The sequence below is a fragment of the Sinocyclocheilus rhinocerous genome, unplaced genomic scaffold (assembly GCF_001515625.1).
Source record: "Sinocyclocheilus rhinocerous isolate Xijiao unplaced genomic scaffold, SAMN03320098_v1.1 scaffold1285, whole genome shotgun sequence".
Lineage (NCBI taxonomy): Eukaryota > Metazoa > Chordata > Actinopteri > Cypriniformes > Cyprinidae > Sinocyclocheilus > Sinocyclocheilus rhinocerous.
Genome location: NW_015645559.1, coordinates 1,370,426 through 1,390,672, shown reverse-complemented (window position 1 = coordinate 1,390,672; position 20,247 = coordinate 1,370,426). Strand labels below are relative to the sequence as shown.

The window sequence follows — 20,247 nt, the reverse complement described above, 5'->3', positions numbered from 1 at the left end:
CTCCAGGTCTTACAGTCTCATTCAATCCAAATCCTGGCTTTGTCTGTGCCCAGGAGCGAGCGTTCAAAGAAAATAAAAAACACAGTGTATTGGAATGCACGGATAAACCCATCCAGTCACACAGCACAGGAAATCAGTAGAACAGCACAATCATCACATAGAGACGCACAATTATAGTCGGAATGGAGTATGTTGGTGAGACAGTCATGTGTTGTCAGTTCAGTTTCTCAGCCCTGGAGTAATTCGGTCTGATTGTCGGAGCGCTGGAGTAATATGTTAACATGTCTTTGTAAGACCAGTCTTAAACACCCACTAAGCCTCATCCTTGACTAAAAAGGATTTAACTCAGAGGACCATGCTTAAGAACTATCTCAGACACTGGAGTCCACGGACTCGTGGGTTTCTGAGAACACTGCAAAGGTGGGCACTTTTCAATGACACTGAGGCATGTGGTATTCTAAGGTTAGTTGCCAAAAGGGGGATTTTCTTCCTGTGAAAGGAGTGTTTTCTTGTGAGCTGACAGCACATGATTCAGCAGTCTCTCATTGGTATTCGTCAGTGCGGACCCCTGTCTAAATATGCAGGCGTCAACAAGGCATACAAACTCACAATGTGGCAATTTAGGAATGTCACTGTCAGAGGTGTCACGGGGTAACGTCTCACTGCACCTGAAAACACTAACACACAAAGACACACACACACGCAACCCTACAATTACTGGTACCTCAGCCAACACTAGCTGCTTTTGTTTTGATCAAGCCTTCAAGGATAATACAACGCCATCTTTTCACCATCGTCTGAAAAGCACACACTCCTGTAACGGACACAAACAGAATGAAGTCCACACATAAAGTGCGTCGGGTGTCCTTAGGACTTCAGTCCCATGCGTGCCATCAGCTGCTCGTACACAGTCCAGGCCATGGCCGCCATGAGGGTTCTCCTCAGAGAACGAGGAACCGCTCCTCGAAAGAACCCGCTCAAGCCATGCTTCTAAAATTGGAGAGAGAAAATAAGAATTAAAATGATGCAACTGACTTTAAAAAGACTTTAATCTACTGACAAAACAATGACTTCAAAAATTGACACACAGTATGGAGTCCACACATAAGTGTGCCAGGTGTGTTTAAAAACAGATTTTTAGAAAATACAAAACAACATTCAGAATTTAATTTCTGTAATGTGACAGTCAAGTTTGAAACCGAAAATTCAGATGAAAATGATGTTGGGTGGGACTTAATTTGATCTGTGAGCGTTTGACTAGATAATGAAAAGTGGAAACATGAAAGGATATGATATTATAAGTTCATATTATCTTTCGGGTACATCCTCAGAAGTCACACTAGATGTAGAAATATATATATTTATATAAAAAAAGCGTATGCCAACAAACATTTTCTTTAAGAATATAATAAATTTTGCACAAGGCAAGGAACATTTATTAAGAAAGTAAATATGATACACTACAGTACAGTAAAATACACCAATTAGGTAATATTATGAAATAATATTACAGTTTAAAATAACCATTTTCTGTGTTAATATATTTTAAAATGTAATTAATTCCTGTGGGCAAAGCTGAATTTTCAGCATCATTACTCCAATCTTCAGTGTCATACAATCCGTCAATCAATCTAATATGCTTATTTGATGCTTAATTTCTTATAAACATTTCTTTTCATTATCAATATTATTATAATGGTTTTAAAAAATTTTGTGGAAACTGTGATAATTTTTTTTCAGGATTCTTTGATGATTAGAAAGTTAAAAACAGAATTGATTTGAAACTGATTTTTTTTAATATATATATATATGGTAATGGGGTAATGGTATTGTATGCCATATGTATATATGTGACCCTGGACCACAAAACATAAGGGTCAATTTTTTGAAATTGAGATTTATACATCATCTGAAAGCTGAATGAATAAGCTATATTATATCCTATTTTGTTAGGATAGGACAATATTTGGCTGTACTTAATATCCTAATGATTTTTGGCATAAAAGAAAAATCGATAATTTTTACCCATACAATGTATTGTTGGCTATTGCTACAAATATACCCGTGCTACTTATGACTGGTTTTGTGGTCCAGGGTGACATATATGGTAATGGCAATATTGTATTTCAGGGAATTGAGAGACTTTTGTTTCATGCTGTGTTTAAAATAACATTTTGTGTTTAAAAAGACTTCTAAAGGCCACTAAAGGTCAACAAATATGATTTATCCTGTGATGCTTACCGCATAAACATGGCGTACAGCGTCGCTGGTCTTGGGATACAACACTGGGCTCACTTGCATGTGGGTTTTGATCACATCTGCTGGCTGAGTTGCTAGAGAGGCCAAAATACCAGCCACTACACCACAGCCAAAATTAACCAGTGGGACAAAGGGGGACGAGCTGATCTCTGAGTGCGTGAGAGAGAGAAGACTTCATTAAACAATGCCATATCCTCAGATTACATCACAATCGTGACTGATCAGAAGCTCACCCTGTGGCAAAGTCTTTTTGGCCTGGCTGTAGAACATGACATAGATGCCAGAGAATGGGGCGTCTCTGAGCAGAGTCGCTGTGAGCCCGGAGTAAAGAGCCCTGGGACCTTCATTCTGACACACACTTTTAAGGGCTCCAGCTACGCTTATGTAATTGTACCGCCCGCTCTGAAATAAAGCATGCAACAGTGAATAAGCACACAGATACAGCAGAAAACATGCATTTTCAATGTGCATACAGTACAGTGTCAGAGCTCAATAATGATCCTCACCTCAAAACGAGTCTTAATGACTGTGATGGGCAACATGGCCACGCCTGCCACACAACGAGCCCCCGCCCCAAGCAACACCGCCTCCCCAGCACTCGGAGACCTATCCTGGAAGAAGTGCTGCTTCAGCGAGTAAAATGTGCTGAAGTAGATTCCTACACCAGGGATACAGCGCATGAACGACTGTAGGACAGAAAGAGGGACAAGTGAGACAGATACAACTACAGTGTTTGATGTACAAAAATAAATAAATAAATAGTGATGCACTGAAATTTTGGCAAACAAAAATTTTTGGTTTTGGGCCAAAATCATTGACCAAAACAGTGACATTTAATTAGTTTCTCTGATGTTTGACTGTGTCAGTGTCTATTTCGTGCACACAATGTGAATAAACAACAACAGGTAAACGTGTCAGCTGTATGATTGAATGCTAGAGCTGGATTAACAATATCGATTTTTTGTTTTTTCTGTTGATGCATGAACTTTCCAAAACATTATTTGTAGGGCACCTACCAGCCAATAATCACAAAAATCTTTGTGCTTTATTACTTTTAATATAAATCACTCTCAGCTTTCAAATTCGGTCAATTTTATCATGAAATACAAACAATGCATGTGGTTTTAAGGCTCTTTAATGTGGCGTAACAGATCACTGTAGCACCTGTAGCATAATCATCTCTTACACTTTACTACTAGTTGCAGCACAAAATAAATATGAATGAACATCAGAAGGTATTTTGAAACAAACAACCTACTGAAATGTATCATGTCTCATGTAATCATTTAATCAGTGTTTCAGCTGCAGAAAGACGTCAATTAAAAACAGCTTGTAAACAATGTCAGGTAAAGCTACATTTACTTTATGAATGCCATTCAATGTCCATAAACTTGATAGTCAACTAAAAAATCATTCTAGAGAGGAGTATTTTGCTAAATTAATGTAATAGTTTTACTTAACCTGTTGTCTTTATTTAATGTATGTTTGAATAAACCTGCCATGAAAGTTTTTTTTCTCCACTGAAATATTTTTTTCTTTTCATTTAAATGTTTATATTTCAACAGTATTTTTTTGTGACATAAGGTGACACAAAAACTGCCTTGTGTGCAATTTACACATTTGCAAAACTCAGTTTCAATTTGAGTGTTGATTATTAAATGAATTTGACCAATTACATTATTATTAAGTAACATATATTTCCGGTTTCTGTTTTCAGCGAAGTGCATCCTGAATTTTCGGTTTGGGACCACAAATTTCATTTTGGTGAATCACTAATAAAAACAAAACAGGTGTCAAGAAAGAGTATTTTTAATCTATATAACATAATATTCCTCACAGGACAACAGGATTTTTGTTCGTGCCACATTAAATATATCATCTACAGTTAAAATTCAATGAAGAATTGGACATATGTCTGAGATTAGAACATTGATGCTGTTGTGAGATCAGACAGTGAGCGAGGACCAAAGGAAATGGACACATCAGCCAATACACTTGACTCACCGGTGAAACCCCCTTCCACAGGCCAAGCAGCTTCTCTGTGCGGATCACGTTGAAAAAGACTGTAATCATCCCCACTTTAGGAGCACTGAGAGACAAAGACAAAAACAGAAATGATCATGATGGACACAGACAGAGAGACAAAGAAGGGCGAAAACAGACAGAACGAGCCAAAAATCTTAGCGTTTAGATGGCATGCTGAGCTAATGAGGACACATAATTTGACATGGGTAACATGTTATCCTCTGCAAAGCTGAGAGAGGCAGACAGTTTAATAACATAGCACTCCCACACAGCATACAGAGAGGACGCCTTTACATAAACACGACACTCGTATCTCACCAAAAAAAATACAGGCTAAAACCTCACAGCTGTCACAACAACCAAAAACACTGAACAAACAAGCAATTGTTGCCAATAAAAGTTGCTATGTGGTTGCTTACTAGCTCAGGTCAAGTTTATTCCAAAATCTCTGTGAAAGTTTGGATCTGTAGATATGCCTTGGGTGTCGTTTTAATGTTAGTTTATGGAATTTGTATCGGTTTTATCATCCACTGACTAAAATCCCAACTACATTTGTTGAAATCACTAACTTTAAGCATGCTTTAGCAAACACCACAAAACTATTAGCTATCAGTACTGGGCAAAATTGGGATATAACATTGTTTCCCTTGAAAGGATTGAAGTTGTTTTAATCTATGACATGCTATGCTAATTTAGCTCTTAGTCAGAAGGACAACAGAAATGATTATGCATATTAACTATGCAAGACATGTTTATTATCTGTCAATCAAGTCCTGAAACTAAGCCTTGACATCTAATACTAGACAAAGATCAGGGCAAAAGGACAGCAGCCTAACTGCAGGCTTATGTCTAGACACGGTCAGCGAGGGTCACAGCAGGCATGTCGGTTGGTGGCGACTCACCCTGGGTGCATGTTGTTCTGCAGGGTCTGCAGTCTGGTCTTCACCAGATCCAACGGCTGGAACAGCAGAGTGGAGCAGGTGCCGCTGAGAGAGCCGCACATGAAGGCCTTCAGGGCAGGATGAGCCTGAGAGAACAAACCCAGAAGACAGAATTTGAGAAAACAAGGACAGAAGGAGGAGACAAATGTTAAAGTCAGAAAAGAGTATAAATGGATGAATATAAAATGTGGGGTGACAGCAGAAGAGAAGTCAAATGGTTTTGAGATGAACAGAAAGATTAGATGATGAAACTAAATTTTAAAGTCGGCATGAAATCTGATGGAGGACGCGCTCAGTCATTCAGGCAGTCTCTCTCTTTCTCTCTCTCTCTCTCTCTCTCACGCGCGCTGTTTAGGCATGTTTTGTGCCGTTGATCGTCATCCTCAATAAATAAAACATTTTTTCACGCTAGGGTGTCGGCGGTGAATCCAGTGGAGAGAAATCCCCCACCACTAACTGCAAACTGGCATTCAGATCTGCCTCCATTTTGTTGGCAACGCCCCAACTTCCAACGATCCAATCAATTCCCGAAGGATGAAATCAAGTCCCGCCCTCTCATTTCAGATGCTGTTTCACTCGGAAATAGGTCACAGCAGAGAAGAAAAGACAATCGTATCTTCCGTTTCATGCCGACTTTAAGAGAATACAATTCAGGCAGCACTTTAAAGGGGCCATATTCAACACTGTTCTACCATTTTGCTTTTCCTTTAAGTCCACTTAACATGTTAGTTCAACAAAAACAGTCATAGTAAACTATCTTAGACCATCTGTCAACCCCGCTCTGACCCTTTGAATTAAACAAGCTGAGGCTTCCAGTCATGGCGTCGAATCTCTTTTTCCGTGTTTTACGTTGGGGGGGGGGGACAATTCGTAAAGGTGTATTTTGGCATATACATACACTCATATCTCCAGATGTGTGTTTGTGTGTGTATAAAAAATAAATGCGAATTATTTGTGTTTTTTTAGGTCTGTTATTTACTGTTACACCTTATTGACCTGTCCTTGTGAATATTATATTTTTGTCGTTTTCTACTCACAATAAAAGGATATTCTCACGCACTGAATATCCATCCTACATTTGGTGCCCTGCATGGACACCAAACCTTCAAATACACGGTGTCATTTGCATGTACATTTATGCAAATGGCAAAAAAAAAATAGGTTGTGTAAGTGTGCATGACCACACATACACATGAACACACTTTAAAACTGACCATAATAGAGAATCACACCGAACACAGATGCACAACCACACACTGACACCGTCAGCATGACATGCACATCAAGACTTGAGCGTTGCCGACAGGCTCCTCGGAGCGCTGAGATTCATTTAGAAGCATGAAAACAGCAAGACACGAGTAATGGGCAGGCACACACACAACTACGCAGAAACACACAAAAACACACACTAGAGAAACATACAGTGAGCCACTGACTAATCTGCCCTACCTTTCCCAGGCTGCTGGCAGATTTGGGCTGAGGGTCCTTTTTCTCTTGCATCTCTCTCTCTCTCTCTTTCTGCTGCCACTAACAGCACATGACAGAGTAAGCCCCCATCTCTCTCCTCTCAAACACAATGCCCACAAATCTCTCCTTAACCCCCTCCCACCCAACAGCAAGAGATTCAACAGCTTAATCCACAAGCTTCCATGCTTGCCGATCTCAGCGCTGGTTTTCCACACTCCTTTTCGCACATCCGTGGTTTCAGTCCCTCCGTTTCGTTTGTGTTCCAGATCAAGTGCTTTCAGCACAGCGTGAGTCATGCAGTTGCCGAAGGCATATGTATATGTGCATGAGCGTGTGCTTGTGTGGATGTGACACAGGAAAAGTGGGTCATACATTGATTGGATGCATACAGTGGGTACGGAAAGTATTCAGACCCCCTTAAATTTTTCACTCTTTGTTATATTGCAGCCATTTGATAAAATCATTTAAGTTATTTTTTTTTCCTCATTAATGTACACTTTTTCTTTTTTAATAAATCTGCAAAGATGTCAACAATTCTGTGTTTTTCTGTCAATATGGGGTGCTGTGTGTACATTAATGAGGAAAAAAAATTAACTTAAATGATTTTAGCAAATGGCTGCAATATAACAAAGAGTGAAAAATTTAAGGGGGTCTGAATACTTTCCGTACCCACTGTATATCCTATTATTCCAAAATAGGTTCAGCCGGGTTGCACAACAAAGAAAAACAATGATTTTCGGATCTTCATATGCCTTTTACACATAAAAATGGATTTGTGCTGGGCAAAAACAGTGTCGTCAAAACATATTCACACTCCCTCAGACTTCTATTACAAATAAGACATGAAAAAAATTAAATATGATTGCTTTTCTCTGCTAGTGATAGACTGAAATTCAAAAAAATTCACACATTTAAGCTGATATTAATGTTTTGCAGTCAATCGGCATTGCAGAATATATTAGAATAGCATGACATTGAACTACTTAACCTGACTGGCCTGCTGAATCAACTTTAAGGTTATTTCAATAGGCTTTTTAATAGCCGACCAGGTTAAGTAGTTTAATGTCAGGCTATTCTATTATATTCATCTTTTGGTTATTCAGCATTTCACATTTAACTTCAGTAGAACAGCTCTACATTAAAGCACACAGCCTTAGCACCAACTCACCAGGGCAATCTCCATTGCAGACGGAGAGGATGATGAAGTTTGTACAGAGGAAGAGCTCAACTCCCTCCCTTTTACCTCTTCTGTGGCCGTTGTGATGTGTTTTAGACGTCAAAGCTTTGATTCCAGACTGCATGAGGGAGAAATTAATTTAATACCCAACCCACTGCTACCATCACACACAACCAAGAAAAAAATCAGAGGGGAATCAGAGAGTGTGTCAGACAGATTTAAGTTACATTTTATGTTTACCTGTCTGTTAAGGACCGAAGAGGAAGAGTGAATGAGGACTGATCTTCATCATGATTCTCGCTCTTTCTGTCACTTTACACACAGCTGTCAACAGTACATACACAGCGCCGACCAATTTAGATACAGAAACCACCATTTAATTCATAAAATATGACATAAGCATGTAGAAATGTGCAGCAAATTACAGAATTGTCAAATAAAAATAAACTATTAAAGCACATCTTAGTAAAAGCTAATGCTAATTTCTATAGCCCAGCATACTTCGTTTCAAATGTCCTGCAACGGCTAACTTACCAACTGCTCCTATACAGTTTTTTTTCGTAAAATACAAAGCTGACAATAAACACACTGGAAAATATTGGAAGGTGGCGCAACACACGTCAGCTGATTTCTGTCAGTTAAGCCAAATCACCTCTCAATCCATCATAAACCATAAACTTTACCTTACACACAGTTGTTCCGTTTTCCGGTATCTCCAAAAGATGGCGTATTTTCGTTTCAAGCAATCAATGTTTATTGAAGCAGAGGTGAAACAGCAGGCGTACGTTACACAACAGTTTTCAATAACACATTCCTGCGCGGAGACCGTGAGCACAGCACATAGTTTGGAGTTACGCTTGCGCGAGAAAGTTGTACGCTGTTTGCGTAACTCATGCGTACTCTTTGCGCAGTCTGCAGAACAACGGGCAAGAACCGGTTTTAGCTCGATTATTCCAGCGGTGCAGGTTACACGTGCTCCGGAGAGACGCTGGATGCCCCCCACTGGAACACTGAGGTAAATGTCTTCCCAAACTCCTAACACTTTTGAAATGAATGAAAGTTAAGCCTTGGTTAAAAATACTTTTTAAATTGTCCTCCAAGACATATTAATAGAGACTGGACTTTATTACTGGCATTGGTCATTGACTGATGGAAAAACCCACCACGAGCCTAACTCAGAAGCTAATTTAAAATACAGTAAATTTATCACAGAGACAACTAACACAAGCAACATACATATATATATATATATATATATATATACACATACACATACACACGAGTTTGTATCTGTAGTCTTATGAGCAGCGCATATCTTTAACCATTAGACCACTAGATCAATATTGTCTATAATGAAATACTGCTGTGCTTTGGAAAAATTGGAGGTAAAATTGAGGGTACAAAAGACAGCTTTAATCAGATGCAATGAAATCGTATGTGACATTAAAAGTGATTGGAAAATATCTTTTCAATTGCTCCAAATACAGTCAGTCCACTACCATTGCACTGAAGTTTGACAATTTATAGGCCTATTGTGATAGTCTCCAAATGGATTGTTAGAAACATACAGCAGGAAAAATATAATGTGTAATGCAGACAAATACTGTATGACAGATAAATCATGTTAGCAAATACATTGAAAATGAGAAAAATAAATAAATAAAAATTCTGTATATATAAAACACAGTTGAGTACAAATGAAAACTCTTACACACCCCACCACCTAAAGTGTTAACTTCAAAATATCAAGGAACCAAAAAAAAAAAAAACCCAACAACTTAGGATTTGTACACCACATATTACTGCAAACTGAGAACTCTCAAATACATTAACAATATTTGACGCAATTAAGGCATAGTCTTAATTTTAAAACAGGAGTAGAAGAGGTGGAAAGGTGCCAGTGAAACTATTAGGAAAAATGCTTAATTGGTGCCGAAGTGCTCTTGAAACAAAACTAAGAATAATCTCTTTGGCTGATAAGTAATATTCCTGCAAATCCTGGATTAGATACTATTATTGCATAAGGAAACTTCTTTCCATTATCAATTATAAAAAAATTTCCCAACATTTAATTTACTTTGAAAATGGATAAATACTTTGTATCTGATGTAAAATATAAATAGCCAATATTTATTCAAATGCATCGTAAGGCAGTCATCAACAGGGTAAAACAGATTACGGCAAATAAACAGTTTCAGTTTCACTGGAAAGATAAAGTTTGATAAGTGGCAAGATGAAAGATTTTTCTTTGCCCTTATTTTTATTTTTGTATTTTATTTTTTTTTATCTTGGAGCAAAGTTATGCTCATGGCTCGAATAATTGTTTGGCTCAAAATCTGCTTTAAAACACTGAAAATTGCAGCAAAAACCCCATTAAGGATACAGTTGCCCTCAAAGCATACAGATTTCCTTTAAACAAGACAAACTTGGTGGCAAATAATAGATCCTCATCTGTAACACCCATAGGCTCAGCTTTGATATGCTGAAATTTACTCCGGAGTTGGCTCTGACCCCTCACTCTTCAGATCGTTCTCCTCATCGCTATCCACACCCGAGCGTCCAGCTGTACGACGTACGTTTACAGTGAAATCTCCACGCCTAGAGAAGATAAACATAACACTAAATATGTAGCGTACAAATTTGCTGAAAAGTTTCAGACTTTTGTCAGTAATTTCTCATTTTAAAAGCAACATTTGTGGAGGAATGATGATATGTCTATCACAAAGCAGCAGAGTACACACCGTAGTTTGTTCTTTAGGGTGCTGACCTCTCGGTTCATAAGACTAGCGGATTCTGTGGCATCTTCCAGCTCTCTCTGCAGCTTCCTGCGGGAGGCGTTAGCTCGAGCCGCTTCCTCCTCAGTCTCTTCTAGCTGTCTCTTCAACTGCTTCATACGAGTGTTCAGCTTCTCAGTCTGACCAAGAGGAAGATTTCATTATGAATGGAATTCAAAATACTGATACTTACTTTTTATTTTATTTTTTTAGATGTCCACCATTAAGAGTAAAACTTTAACTAGTAATAATGTTCCTATTTAATAGTCACAACAAAACAGGCCTTTTAATTTAAATTAGCTGTACTGGTACAAGTGGACCAAATCACCTTTGATTGAGAACATACAAAGATCAAATTAAGACTCTGCCTTGGTTTTGCAGTGGTTTGAACAAGCTTACTGTATTATAAATTGATTGCACAGCCTACCTCATTTTTGTATTGCTCAGCATTGCGTTTCTCATCATCAACCTGCAGTAAGATCTCTTTGAGCCTCTTCTCCATACGCCGCACCTGTTTTGTGGACTGCTGCCTCTCCCTGGCAGGAAGTAAATGAAGTTTGGTTTTTAGAGACACAAAAGTAAATCACTGAGGAAAGCTGCATCATGTTAAGATACTAATAATAAAGACCTTACAACCCAAGCTGACAACTGAAAGGTTACTGGGGGATTTGAGGTGTAATTATGCTGTATATAACACAAACCATCTCTAACATCACTCACTTCATCTCAACATCCAACTGCTCTTCAAGCTGTGGGATCTTGGCCTCCAAGGCAGTGATGGTGGACTTGTACTTGCTCTTCACAGTTGCCTCCAAATCCTGAAGCTTCTGCTTTAGGTCCTTGTTCTGGCGGTCCAGCTGAGCGCGCAAACCCTCTAGACGCTGACTGTTACCACGCTCTGCAGTCAACTCCACTGTAACCTGCTCAGCCTGACGTTGAACCAGAATAAAGCCACAGAGAGTCACGATGAACACTGTTTGAAGTGTTCCCAATCTCAGCCGTCATCTCCTGAAGCTCTCGGTACTCTACCTGCAGTGTAGCTTTCTTCAGTCGATCATTGACCAGTTCCACATTGAGATGTTCTTCCTCAAGTTCCTCCTCAAGCTGAGCAATAAGTGCCTCCAGTCTCCTCTTCTCATCGCTGCTCAGCGAGCTGATGGAGAAAAAGAATACACCATTTAAACCATTGAACCCAGTAAGATACCGAATACACTTCGATTTCTTGGACTAACTGTCTGATGCAGGATACCCTACCAAACAATACATCACAATAACAACAGGTAACTCACTTCTTGGCATTCTGGCTATTGATCTCATCCTGCAGCTCATCTCGTTCTTGTTGAATTTGTCTCTTTGCTCTATCAGCAGCAGCCAGATCCTACGGAGACAAAAATAGGAAACGTTTACCACATCCGTATTCTTTTAAAAATGACTTTATTCTTCTAAACTAACAAACAATCAAGTTGACCCTAGTTGCAGCACAATTCTGATCAAACAAGACAAACCTCATGCAGCTGCATGATCTCAGCCTCCATGCTCTTGATCTTGCGCTCGTTTTCTTTGGCCTGGTTAAGAGCCTCGTCTCTGGATAGGCGTAGATCCTCAAACTCTCTCATCTGATCTTTCATCTGGGCCTGCAAACCAAGAGAGGAAATGACATGGATACCATATTGAAACCATATTGCATGTGCTCCAATTGTCATTTTATTTGAAATGCAAAAGTACAGATCTGATTTCTGGTTCTTGAAACCAGAAAACGTCCCCACCACTTTAATACAAAAGTGATGCATGCTCATGTAGAATGTGTATATGTGAATACCTGTAGTTTCTTGAGCTGTCTGAGGGCCTCATCTCGAGCCTTGTTGGCATTGTCGATCTGAGCAGCCAACTCCGACAGATCCAGCTCAAGCTTCTTGCGCACAGATACGGCCTGAGCCCGTTGTTTCCTCTCATCCTCAAGCTCCATCTCCATCTCACGCACCTGACATATTCAAGCATAATATGAGTAGTTGTGCATTATCTCCCAGTTTCCCAACATGCATCAGCATCTCATGGATTAACATTTCTCTGGAGAAGTCAGGCAGGCTAGCACATACCTGTTTGACTAACTGCTTCCGTTTCTCCTCACCCTGCTCATCTCTGCTCTGCAGGTCTCTCTCAAACTGGGCCTTAATGGCCTGCATGTTGACCTCCAGGCGCAGTTTGGCATCTTCTGTGAGCTGCAGTTCATCCTCCAGCTCTTCCAGCTGCATCTTCATTTCCACTAACTGCTGTTCCATTCCTCGCTTGGCCCGCTCAAGTTCATGCACCTTAAAAGAAAAGAACGAAAGATTGTGCACAACTAAGATAAGGGGCAAGTATAAATCATGACCACCACTTTTAGCAAACTGCACCATAACTGCCAAAGCACACTGGATAGTCATATTTTTTTAATCAATTGATCCTAATGAAATCTTACCACATGCCAAAAGCATTCTGCTTTACCACAATGAGCAAGACCTTCAGAGATTGTACATTTTCTATTAATGACTTCACAATTGATCAAATTCACTTACAAAATCCTTAATGAATTAATTACATCTTTAGAAATTAATAGCCGTTTTGGCAATGGCATGTAGACAATATTAGCTCGGTTCCAAAACAGTTAGCATGTTGTAAGGATAATTGCTGTCTAAGTTGGCAGCTTATTAGGTTTTGGAACAGAGCTGTTGTCTTAAAATACATGTAATGCTTAAGTTTCGCATACACTCTTGCCAGCATCATCTTTGGATGACATCAGGTCCTCCATCTCAGTTTTGAGCTGCTTGTTGACCCTCTCCAGTTCGTCCTTCAAGTCAGTAATGGCCTCCAACTCTCGAGTCAGAGTCAGGGCTCTGGTCTCCTTCTCACGGGCCTCTGCCTCAGCACGATCCCTCTCCTCTGCATACTTCTGAGAGATGTTCTTCTCCTCTGCCAGCATCTGCACAGATTGAGGTATTTTATCACTTAAGGTGATTGAATGATAAATTATTTTTTAAACTTTGTAGAAAAAACCCCAGAGAAGTAGCATTCAAAATATCCACGATTTTTTCCATTAACAGTTCTCTACCTGGTCAAACTTCTTCTGTTTACGTTCCAGCTCCTGAACGGTTTGCCGCAGGTGAGACTGGTCTATCAGTACATCATCTAGCTCCCGCTGCAGACGTGTCTTGGTCTTCTCCAGTTTATCGTAGCCGGCATTCCTCTCCTCCAACTGCTGCATGATGCTTTCCACCTCCCTCTGCAATTTCTTTTTCCAGTCCTCCATGCTTTCCAGGCTCTGGGCCTCTTGCTCAACCTTTTTCTTCATGTCTGCCAACTGAGAAACAAAAGCAAAAACAATAAGAACAGTTCTTTCAAACACAAACTGCTTCTAGATCAGCATCATCATCTAGAAGAATGTGTCCACAGACTCAGGGGTGCACACACCTGAGCTTGAGCCGTGTGCAGCTGCTTTTCAACATTTTTCTTGCTCTCCTCTTCCTCCTCCAGCATCTCTTTCAGGTTGTTCTGCTCATCCTCCAGTTGCCGAATATGAGTGGAGAGCGCAAGCTTCTGCCTGGTCTCCTCCTCCAATAACGCCTATCCACAGAGAAAATATATAAACTAACTTTTGAAAAACGGAATAAAGTTTTATTTTTATCAGCAACACCGGTAAAACACATCTGTGAAAGTTCACCATTCATGTTAGGGCAAGCAGGACTAATAACACTTCTGACCAACAGTCACTCAGCAACCTTCAGTGACAAAAGGGTGTGTGAATTGTGCACAATAGTGCATGACCAAATTGTACCTGTGTGTCTTTAAGTTGAGATTCAACAGTAGAACAATCTTTTGCAGCTTTGATGGATTTGCTCTCCACCTTGCTCAGGGTGCCCTGTATAGCTTCGAGCTCCACCTAAACATTGACACACAAAATTATAAGATTTTCAACTAGGCACAAATTTCCACTAAAATGTGCAATTATCCAAGTGTATCAAAATGTAAAAATCTCTACAAGATCCTTTTAGTTTCAATACCTGCATTTTCGACACTTTATCCGCCAGTTCCTGTTTCTGTCTCTCACTCTCTCCATGTTTGACCTGTAGCTCCTGAAGCTGCGATTCTGCTTTCTTTCTGCGGTGCTCGGATTCATTTTTGCCTTGTGACAATGACTGAAGTTCGATCTGAAGTTCATTGCGTTCACTCTCCAGAGCCTGTTTAGCTTTGTCCACAGATGCTTTACTCTGAGGGATCCAACAGTGAAAGTTAGTCAACATTTTTCTGCACAGTTTGCTTTTGTGGATGTAAAGAAAATCCAGACTTCTCAGGGAAACACTACCTTAAAATAAACTGGTCAAATATGAAAAACACAGTGGTCATCTTTTTCTAAAAAGTGCTAAGAGTGCTTAATACATACAATATGCAACATTGCTACATATTTTAATTATAGTGCCACCTTTTTAAAAATCGCTTTAAAAAAAACAAAACAAAAAAAAAACTGCCATTCCTAATTTTCAAAGCAGCATCATTAACAGCCTCGATGGTTTAGGAGAAGCATGTGATCTCACCCTTTTGGCCTGCTCAAGCTGTTCATTGAGCTCCTCAAAGGCCTGGTTGTGTTTCTGTCGCACTTCAACTAGCATCTGTTCATGTGAACGAGCCTCATCTTCCAGAATCTTCTTCAGCTGAGCCACGTCAGTCTCTCTCTTTGCCCTTCAGATAGGAAGAGAAGAATCTTGAAGCTGATATAGGACAGCGCAGTAGTACCTTCATTTTCCCATAAGAATGACATGCTACCCTTGCACAATTTCCATCACAGATAATCCAACTGTAATTACCAGTCATAAATTAAACACAAAAGTACAGATTATTTGATGAAGCAAAATATCTCAAGTCAGGTCTTCACTAGCCCAGTCAGTTTTCCTCATGGCTGACCTGAGTTCCTGCTGAGCTGCAGTAGAGTCCAGTGTGTCCTCAAGTTCTGTCTTTAGAGCCTCCAGTTCTTCTCCCAGGTCCCTGCGGTGTTTCTCAGCTTTAGCACGAGCAGCTTTCTCCAGCTCCAGATCTTCCTGCAGCTCTGAGAGCTGGGCCTCCAACTCACGAATGTTCTTCTGGGCAGCATTCTTAAGTGCAGCTTCCTCCTCAATCCTACAGTGGGGGGAAAAAATTACAAAAATGTACCAAGAAATGAAAAACGTGTTAGGGAAAGTGTTAGGCCTAAATGACAAATATGGAAGTGATAGACTGATGAAATGGAAGTTAAATCCTCCAGTAACCTCTGATAAGTTTTTTTTGTTACAAGTTTTACTCGCCTTGCTAGTGCAGCCTGGAGCTCTTCCTCTTTCTTGGCCAGTTGAGCACGGAGCTCTGCGATCTGAGCCTGCAGCTCTGCAATCTGATCATGCAGCTCTGTAGAGTCACCCTCCAACTTCCGTCTACTCTTCTCCAACTCTTGCCTCTGCTTCTCTTCCTTCCTTAAACGATCTAAGAGAGTGGACATTTAACATGTCAAAGACTGAAAAAAAGCAAAAATGTACGGCGATGGAGAAAAGAGAACACTGCAACATAACTCTTTGTTGCTGCAAATAGAGTTTTTTTTCCCCCAATCAGCATTCTTGGGCTGACTTTAGAGAAAAAAAAAAACTTTTTAATTATTTCAAGGTCCTGAAAACGCTTACCCTCCAGGTCGGTAATCATGGCTTCATGTTTGTTCTTGAGTTTCTGCAAACTCTTGGATTTCTCTTCCTCTTCAGCCAGGTTAGTGGTGAACTCAGACATTCTCTCCTCCAGCTGCTTTTTCTCCTGCAAGCACAGATGCCAACACACAACTATCAGGACAAGCACAAAATAGTTTTTGCAGCAGATAAATGGACACCTCATGCAGTCCCTGCAGGTGGGTTGGAGTAATGGCTGACTTTATATCTGGGTTGGAAATCGAGAAATGGTTCTTTTTTTAGAAAAGTCACTCATCTCAACTGTAGTTAAACTCATTTTTGGGTAACAATTTTAGTTGTAGTGAAATACTACTACAGCATTTGTTGCGTGTAGCATTGAATTAATTGTCAGGAGCCAATATCATATGGTGGAATCAGAACCAGGTTAAATTTCTTTTGAGTCCCTCCACAATTACTGAATAGTGAATTGAAACTACATTGTTGATGAATGTAAAAGCATAACACGTTTGTTAGACCTTGTTAAGTTTGGTGTTTTGGTCATCAAGAACCATAATTTCCTCCTCAATCTTCTTCAGCTTGGCATCCATGGTGACTTTCTCCAACTGCAGCTTCTGTCTGGCTGCTTCCTCCTCATCCAGTTGTTGCTCCAGATCCTAGGAAAGGATTTTAGGTTTTTCAATTACAAGTAAAGAGTATTTTCAATAAGAAGCTCTAAAGCACTGATCTCCCAAATGCAAACTATTTTATCAAACTTGCTGTCTCACAGTGATGTTCTGTTGCATTTTCTTCCTCTCCGTCTGAAACTGTGAGACTCTCTCCTCCTCTTCTTCCAAGCGGGACTCCAGATCGTGCAGGATCTCCTCCAGCTCCTGCTGGCGTGCAGCAAGACGCACCCTCATCTCTTCAGCCTCTTGACACAGCTCTGTCTCTGCCTGCAACTGCTCCTGCAGTGCCATCTTCTCTGCATTAAACTTTAACAAGGAAATATCTGATAAGGTTATGAACACCAAGAAAAAAATAAACCATCTTGAAGTAGAGGAAACACACCACCATATTTACCTGCTGTTGTTTGGCCTCGAACTCTTTGAGCTGGTCCTCAGCCTGCTGCTGTCTCTCCTTCATCTTAACCAGCTCTTCTTCTTTAGCGACCATTTCCTCTTCCTGTCTGGTCACCTGCAGCAAAGGCTTCACCTGAAAAGAGAAAAGTGGAGACACTGCTTTTAGACCTCTTCTTGATCTAATAAACATACAGGTTTATGAATTTGGATGTGTACCTTGGTAAAGAGTCTCCACCAATGCCAATTCCTGAGTTTCAAGTAGGCTGCACAGTTCCTCTGGATCACCCTCATGGCCGTCAGCTGCTGCTGCCTCTTGGCAAAGGCTCTACGTAAAACAAACCCCAATTTGTCATTGTCAAGGAGTCCTGTTCAATTAACACCTTACAGACATCTGTTGTCCAAGACATTTCAAAATCACTTATAAAGTTGGCAGCTTATCGGTATCGGCCAGAATTTTAATATTGGTGCATCCCTAAAAACAAGCAGCTAAAGTCATTTTTAACACTTCAGTCTCTCCTAGCTGTAGTGTCATGGAAAAGTGATCTTTACAAAATTAAATATTTAAAAATATCTACCTCCTAGCGACATAGCCTCTACACCAGGCTTGGAAAGTGATAATGACATCAGTGATCTTCAGATCTCTCTCCTCTTCCAGGTGGGCAAGAACTTACCTTCTCCAGCTGCAGCTTCTGCCGCGCCGCCTCCTCCTCGTCCAGCTGCTGCTCCAGATCGGCGATGTTCTGCTGCATCTTCTTCTTCTCGCCCTGCAGGTGATTGGCTCGCTCCTCCTCCTCCTCCACGCGGGCCTCCAGGTCGTGCAGGATCTCCTCCAGCTCCTGCTGGCGTGCAGCAAGACGCGCCCTCATCTCTTCAGCCTCTTGACACAGCTCTGTCTCTGCCTGCAACTGCTCCTGCAGTGCCATCTTCTCTGCATTAAACTTTAACAAGGAAATATCTGATAAGGTTATGAACACCAAGAAAAAAAATAAACCATCTTGAAGTAGAGGAAACACACCACCATATTTACCTGCTGTTGTTTGGCCTCGAACTCTTTGAGCTGGTCCTCAGCCTGCTGCTGTCTCTCCTTCATCTTAACCAGCTCTTCTTCTTTAGCGACCATTTCCTCTTCCTGTCTGGTCACCTGCAGCAAAGGCTTCACCTGAAAAGAGAAAAAAAGTGGACACTGTTTTTAGATCTCTTATTGATCTAATAAACATACAGGTTTATGAATCTGGATGTGTACCTTGGTAAAGAGTCTCCACCAATGCCAATTCCGGAGTTTCAAGTAGGCTGCACAGTTCCTCTGGATCACCCTCATGGCCGTCAGCTGCTGCTGCCTCTTGGCAAAGGCTCTACGTAAAACAAACCCCAATTTGTCATTGTCAAGGAGTCCTGTTCAATTAACACCTTACAGACATCTGTTGTCCAAGACATTTCAAAATCACTTATAAAGTTGGCAGCTTATCAGTATCGGCCAGAATTTTAATATCGGTGCATCCCTAAAAGCTAAAGTCATTTTTAACACTTCAGTCTCTCCTAGCTGTAGTGTCATGGAAAAGTGATCTTTACAAAATTAAATATTTAAAAATATCTACCTCCTAGCGACATAGCCTCTACACCAGGCTTGGAAAGTGATAATGACATCAGTGATCTTCAGATCTCTCTCCTCTTCCAGGTGGGCAAGAACTCCAGCCCTGAAGAACACTTTACTCTGACCTATACGGTACAAGTTAGAATCCAGCTCCAGGGCTTTGATCTGAGAGAGAGAGAAACAAAATGATATATGCGATCGACAACTTAACAAATTTTCAACAAAAAGTATCAATTGTCAAAGCTGAGGAGTTTCATAACGGTGTGCATTAACTCTTACCATGAGGACACAGGCCTGCTTTCCATCCATAAAGCCCTTGGGGATGGCATTTGGTGCGAGGATCTCATATCTGAAATTATATTAGGGGAGAATAAATTAGAGACTAAGATAGTTTCAGTAGTCTATACAGTAGTAGTTTTTTTTTTTTTTTGACATGTCAGCATCCAAGGCTATCTTCATGGCAAAAACGGAGTTGGAATAATATACAAACACAAAATAAAAAAAACAAACAAACAAAAATACAGCAGTTAAAATTATACAAGATTTTTTTTAAATTAACGCATGATGAATCTAAAATCTTTACAGGTAAAAATCTTACTAAAGTCCCTGAAGTGAGCATACTTCAGGAAAAAAAAAAAGTTTTCTACTTGCATTAAAACCGGAATTGTCCAATAAAATATTTAAGAAGTCTATAGATACTAAATAGTCAAACCGAAGCAATTCTATTTCCTGCTACATGATATATAAGCAGTCCAAATACTTAGCATTCATGAAAATCCAAATACCTTTGTCTGAACTCCTGGAAGACAATGCGGTTGGGAAACCCTTGTCTACAGATCCGAATGCCTTCTAGAACTCCATTACACCGTAGTTGATCTAGAACCAGATGGTGTGCCAATTTACCAGCCTAGAGGTGAAAAGCAATGACTTAAATTGTTAGAGGCCTCAAAAGAAACATGAGCCATCAGGCTATACAAACGTTTTGAAGATTTTTCTCTTCATACCTTCTTCTCATGATTGGGGATGATGCATCTGACAAAGTTAGGGTTGGTGTTTCTGAGAGTGGTCATCAGATTTGTCAGCTGCTCCTTGTACAGTTGTCCTACGGTCCGGAACATTCCTTTACGAGTCTTGACGGCTCCATGCAAGGATTCAGCCATTCCGGCCACTTTGTCCAATCCCACAATTCTGTCCACTGATGAAAACAATGAAAAACAACACCCATTATGCAGGAAACCAGTATAAGAGTTAAGACAAGTTTTCATGTTTATCTGTGGAGA

At 40.2% G+C, this 20,247-nt stretch overlaps 2 protein-coding genes across 6 annotated transcripts in view; both read right to left on the bottom strand.

Annotated features, from left to right (window-relative positions):
* Positions 1 to 753: 753 nt before the first annotated feature.
* LOC107706701 (solute carrier family 25 member 38-B-like) lies at positions 754 to 8,850 on the bottom strand. Of its 5 annotated transcripts, none has more exons than XM_016510509.1 (9): positions 8,553 to 8,850; positions 8,110 to 8,193; positions 7,861 to 7,987; positions 5,187 to 5,311; positions 4,264 to 4,348; positions 2,766 to 2,945; positions 2,493 to 2,661; positions 2,242 to 2,408; positions 754 to 990 (listed from the first exon to the last, which is right to left on the bottom strand). In XM_016510509.1, exons 3-9 carry the CDS (start codon positions 7,873 to 7,875, stop codon positions 868 to 870), a joined length of 864 nt encoding a protein of 287 aa, XP_016365995.1. In that variant the 5' UTR covers positions 7,876 to 7,987; positions 8,110 to 8,193; positions 8,553 to 8,850; the 3' UTR covers positions 754 to 867. The 5 variants fall into 5 exon arrangements, with proteins under 5 accessions (XP_016365995.1, XP_016365997.1, XP_016365996.1 ...); XM_016510511.1 differs by having other exon boundaries at positions 8,110 to 8,181; XM_016510510.1 differs by lacking the exon at positions 8,553 to 8,850 and adding an exon at positions 8,404 to 8,525.
* A 1,295-nt stretch (positions 8,851 to 10,145) lies between these two features.
* LOC107706702 (myosin-9-like) overlaps positions 10,146 to 20,247 on the bottom strand; it is a 20,738-nt gene continuing 10,636 nt past the window's right edge. Inside the window, exons 15-40 of the mRNA XM_016510513.1 lie at positions 19,972 to 20,162; positions 19,753 to 19,874; positions 19,247 to 19,316; positions 18,972 to 19,132; positions 18,620 to 18,728; positions 18,404 to 18,535; positions 17,083 to 17,289; positions 16,834 to 16,971; positions 16,322 to 16,445; positions 15,956 to 16,127; positions 15,579 to 15,791; positions 15,212 to 15,356; positions 14,681 to 14,887; positions 14,455 to 14,559; positions 14,091 to 14,243; positions 13,732 to 13,980; positions 13,390 to 13,602; positions 12,740 to 12,952; positions 12,463 to 12,624; positions 12,149 to 12,277; positions 11,933 to 12,021; positions 11,673 to 11,796; positions 11,364 to 11,572; positions 11,071 to 11,179; positions 10,611 to 10,783; positions 10,146 to 10,467 (exon numbers count right to left, since the gene is read on the bottom strand). Coding sequence (XP_016365999.1) covers positions 10,359 to 10,467; positions 10,611 to 10,783; positions 11,071 to 11,179; positions 11,364 to 11,572; positions 11,673 to 11,796; positions 11,933 to 12,021; positions 12,149 to 12,277; positions 12,463 to 12,624; positions 12,740 to 12,952; positions 13,390 to 13,602; positions 13,732 to 13,980; positions 14,091 to 14,243; positions 14,455 to 14,559; positions 14,681 to 14,887; positions 15,212 to 15,356; positions 15,579 to 15,791; positions 15,956 to 16,127; positions 16,322 to 16,445; positions 16,834 to 16,971; positions 17,083 to 17,289; positions 18,404 to 18,535; positions 18,620 to 18,728; positions 18,972 to 19,132; positions 19,247 to 19,316; positions 19,753 to 19,874; positions 19,972 to 20,162 — 4,028 coding nt within the window. The 3' untranslated portion in view covers positions 10,146 to 10,358. The remainder of the gene's footprint in view (positions 10,468 to 10,610; positions 10,784 to 11,070; positions 11,180 to 11,363; positions 11,573 to 11,672; positions 11,797 to 11,932; positions 12,022 to 12,148; positions 12,278 to 12,462; positions 12,625 to 12,739; positions 12,953 to 13,389; positions 13,603 to 13,731; positions 13,981 to 14,090; positions 14,244 to 14,454; positions 14,560 to 14,680; positions 14,888 to 15,211; positions 15,357 to 15,578; positions 15,792 to 15,955; positions 16,128 to 16,321; positions 16,446 to 16,833; positions 16,972 to 17,082; positions 17,290 to 18,403; positions 18,536 to 18,619; positions 18,729 to 18,971; positions 19,133 to 19,246; positions 19,317 to 19,752; positions 19,875 to 19,971; positions 20,163 to 20,247) is intronic.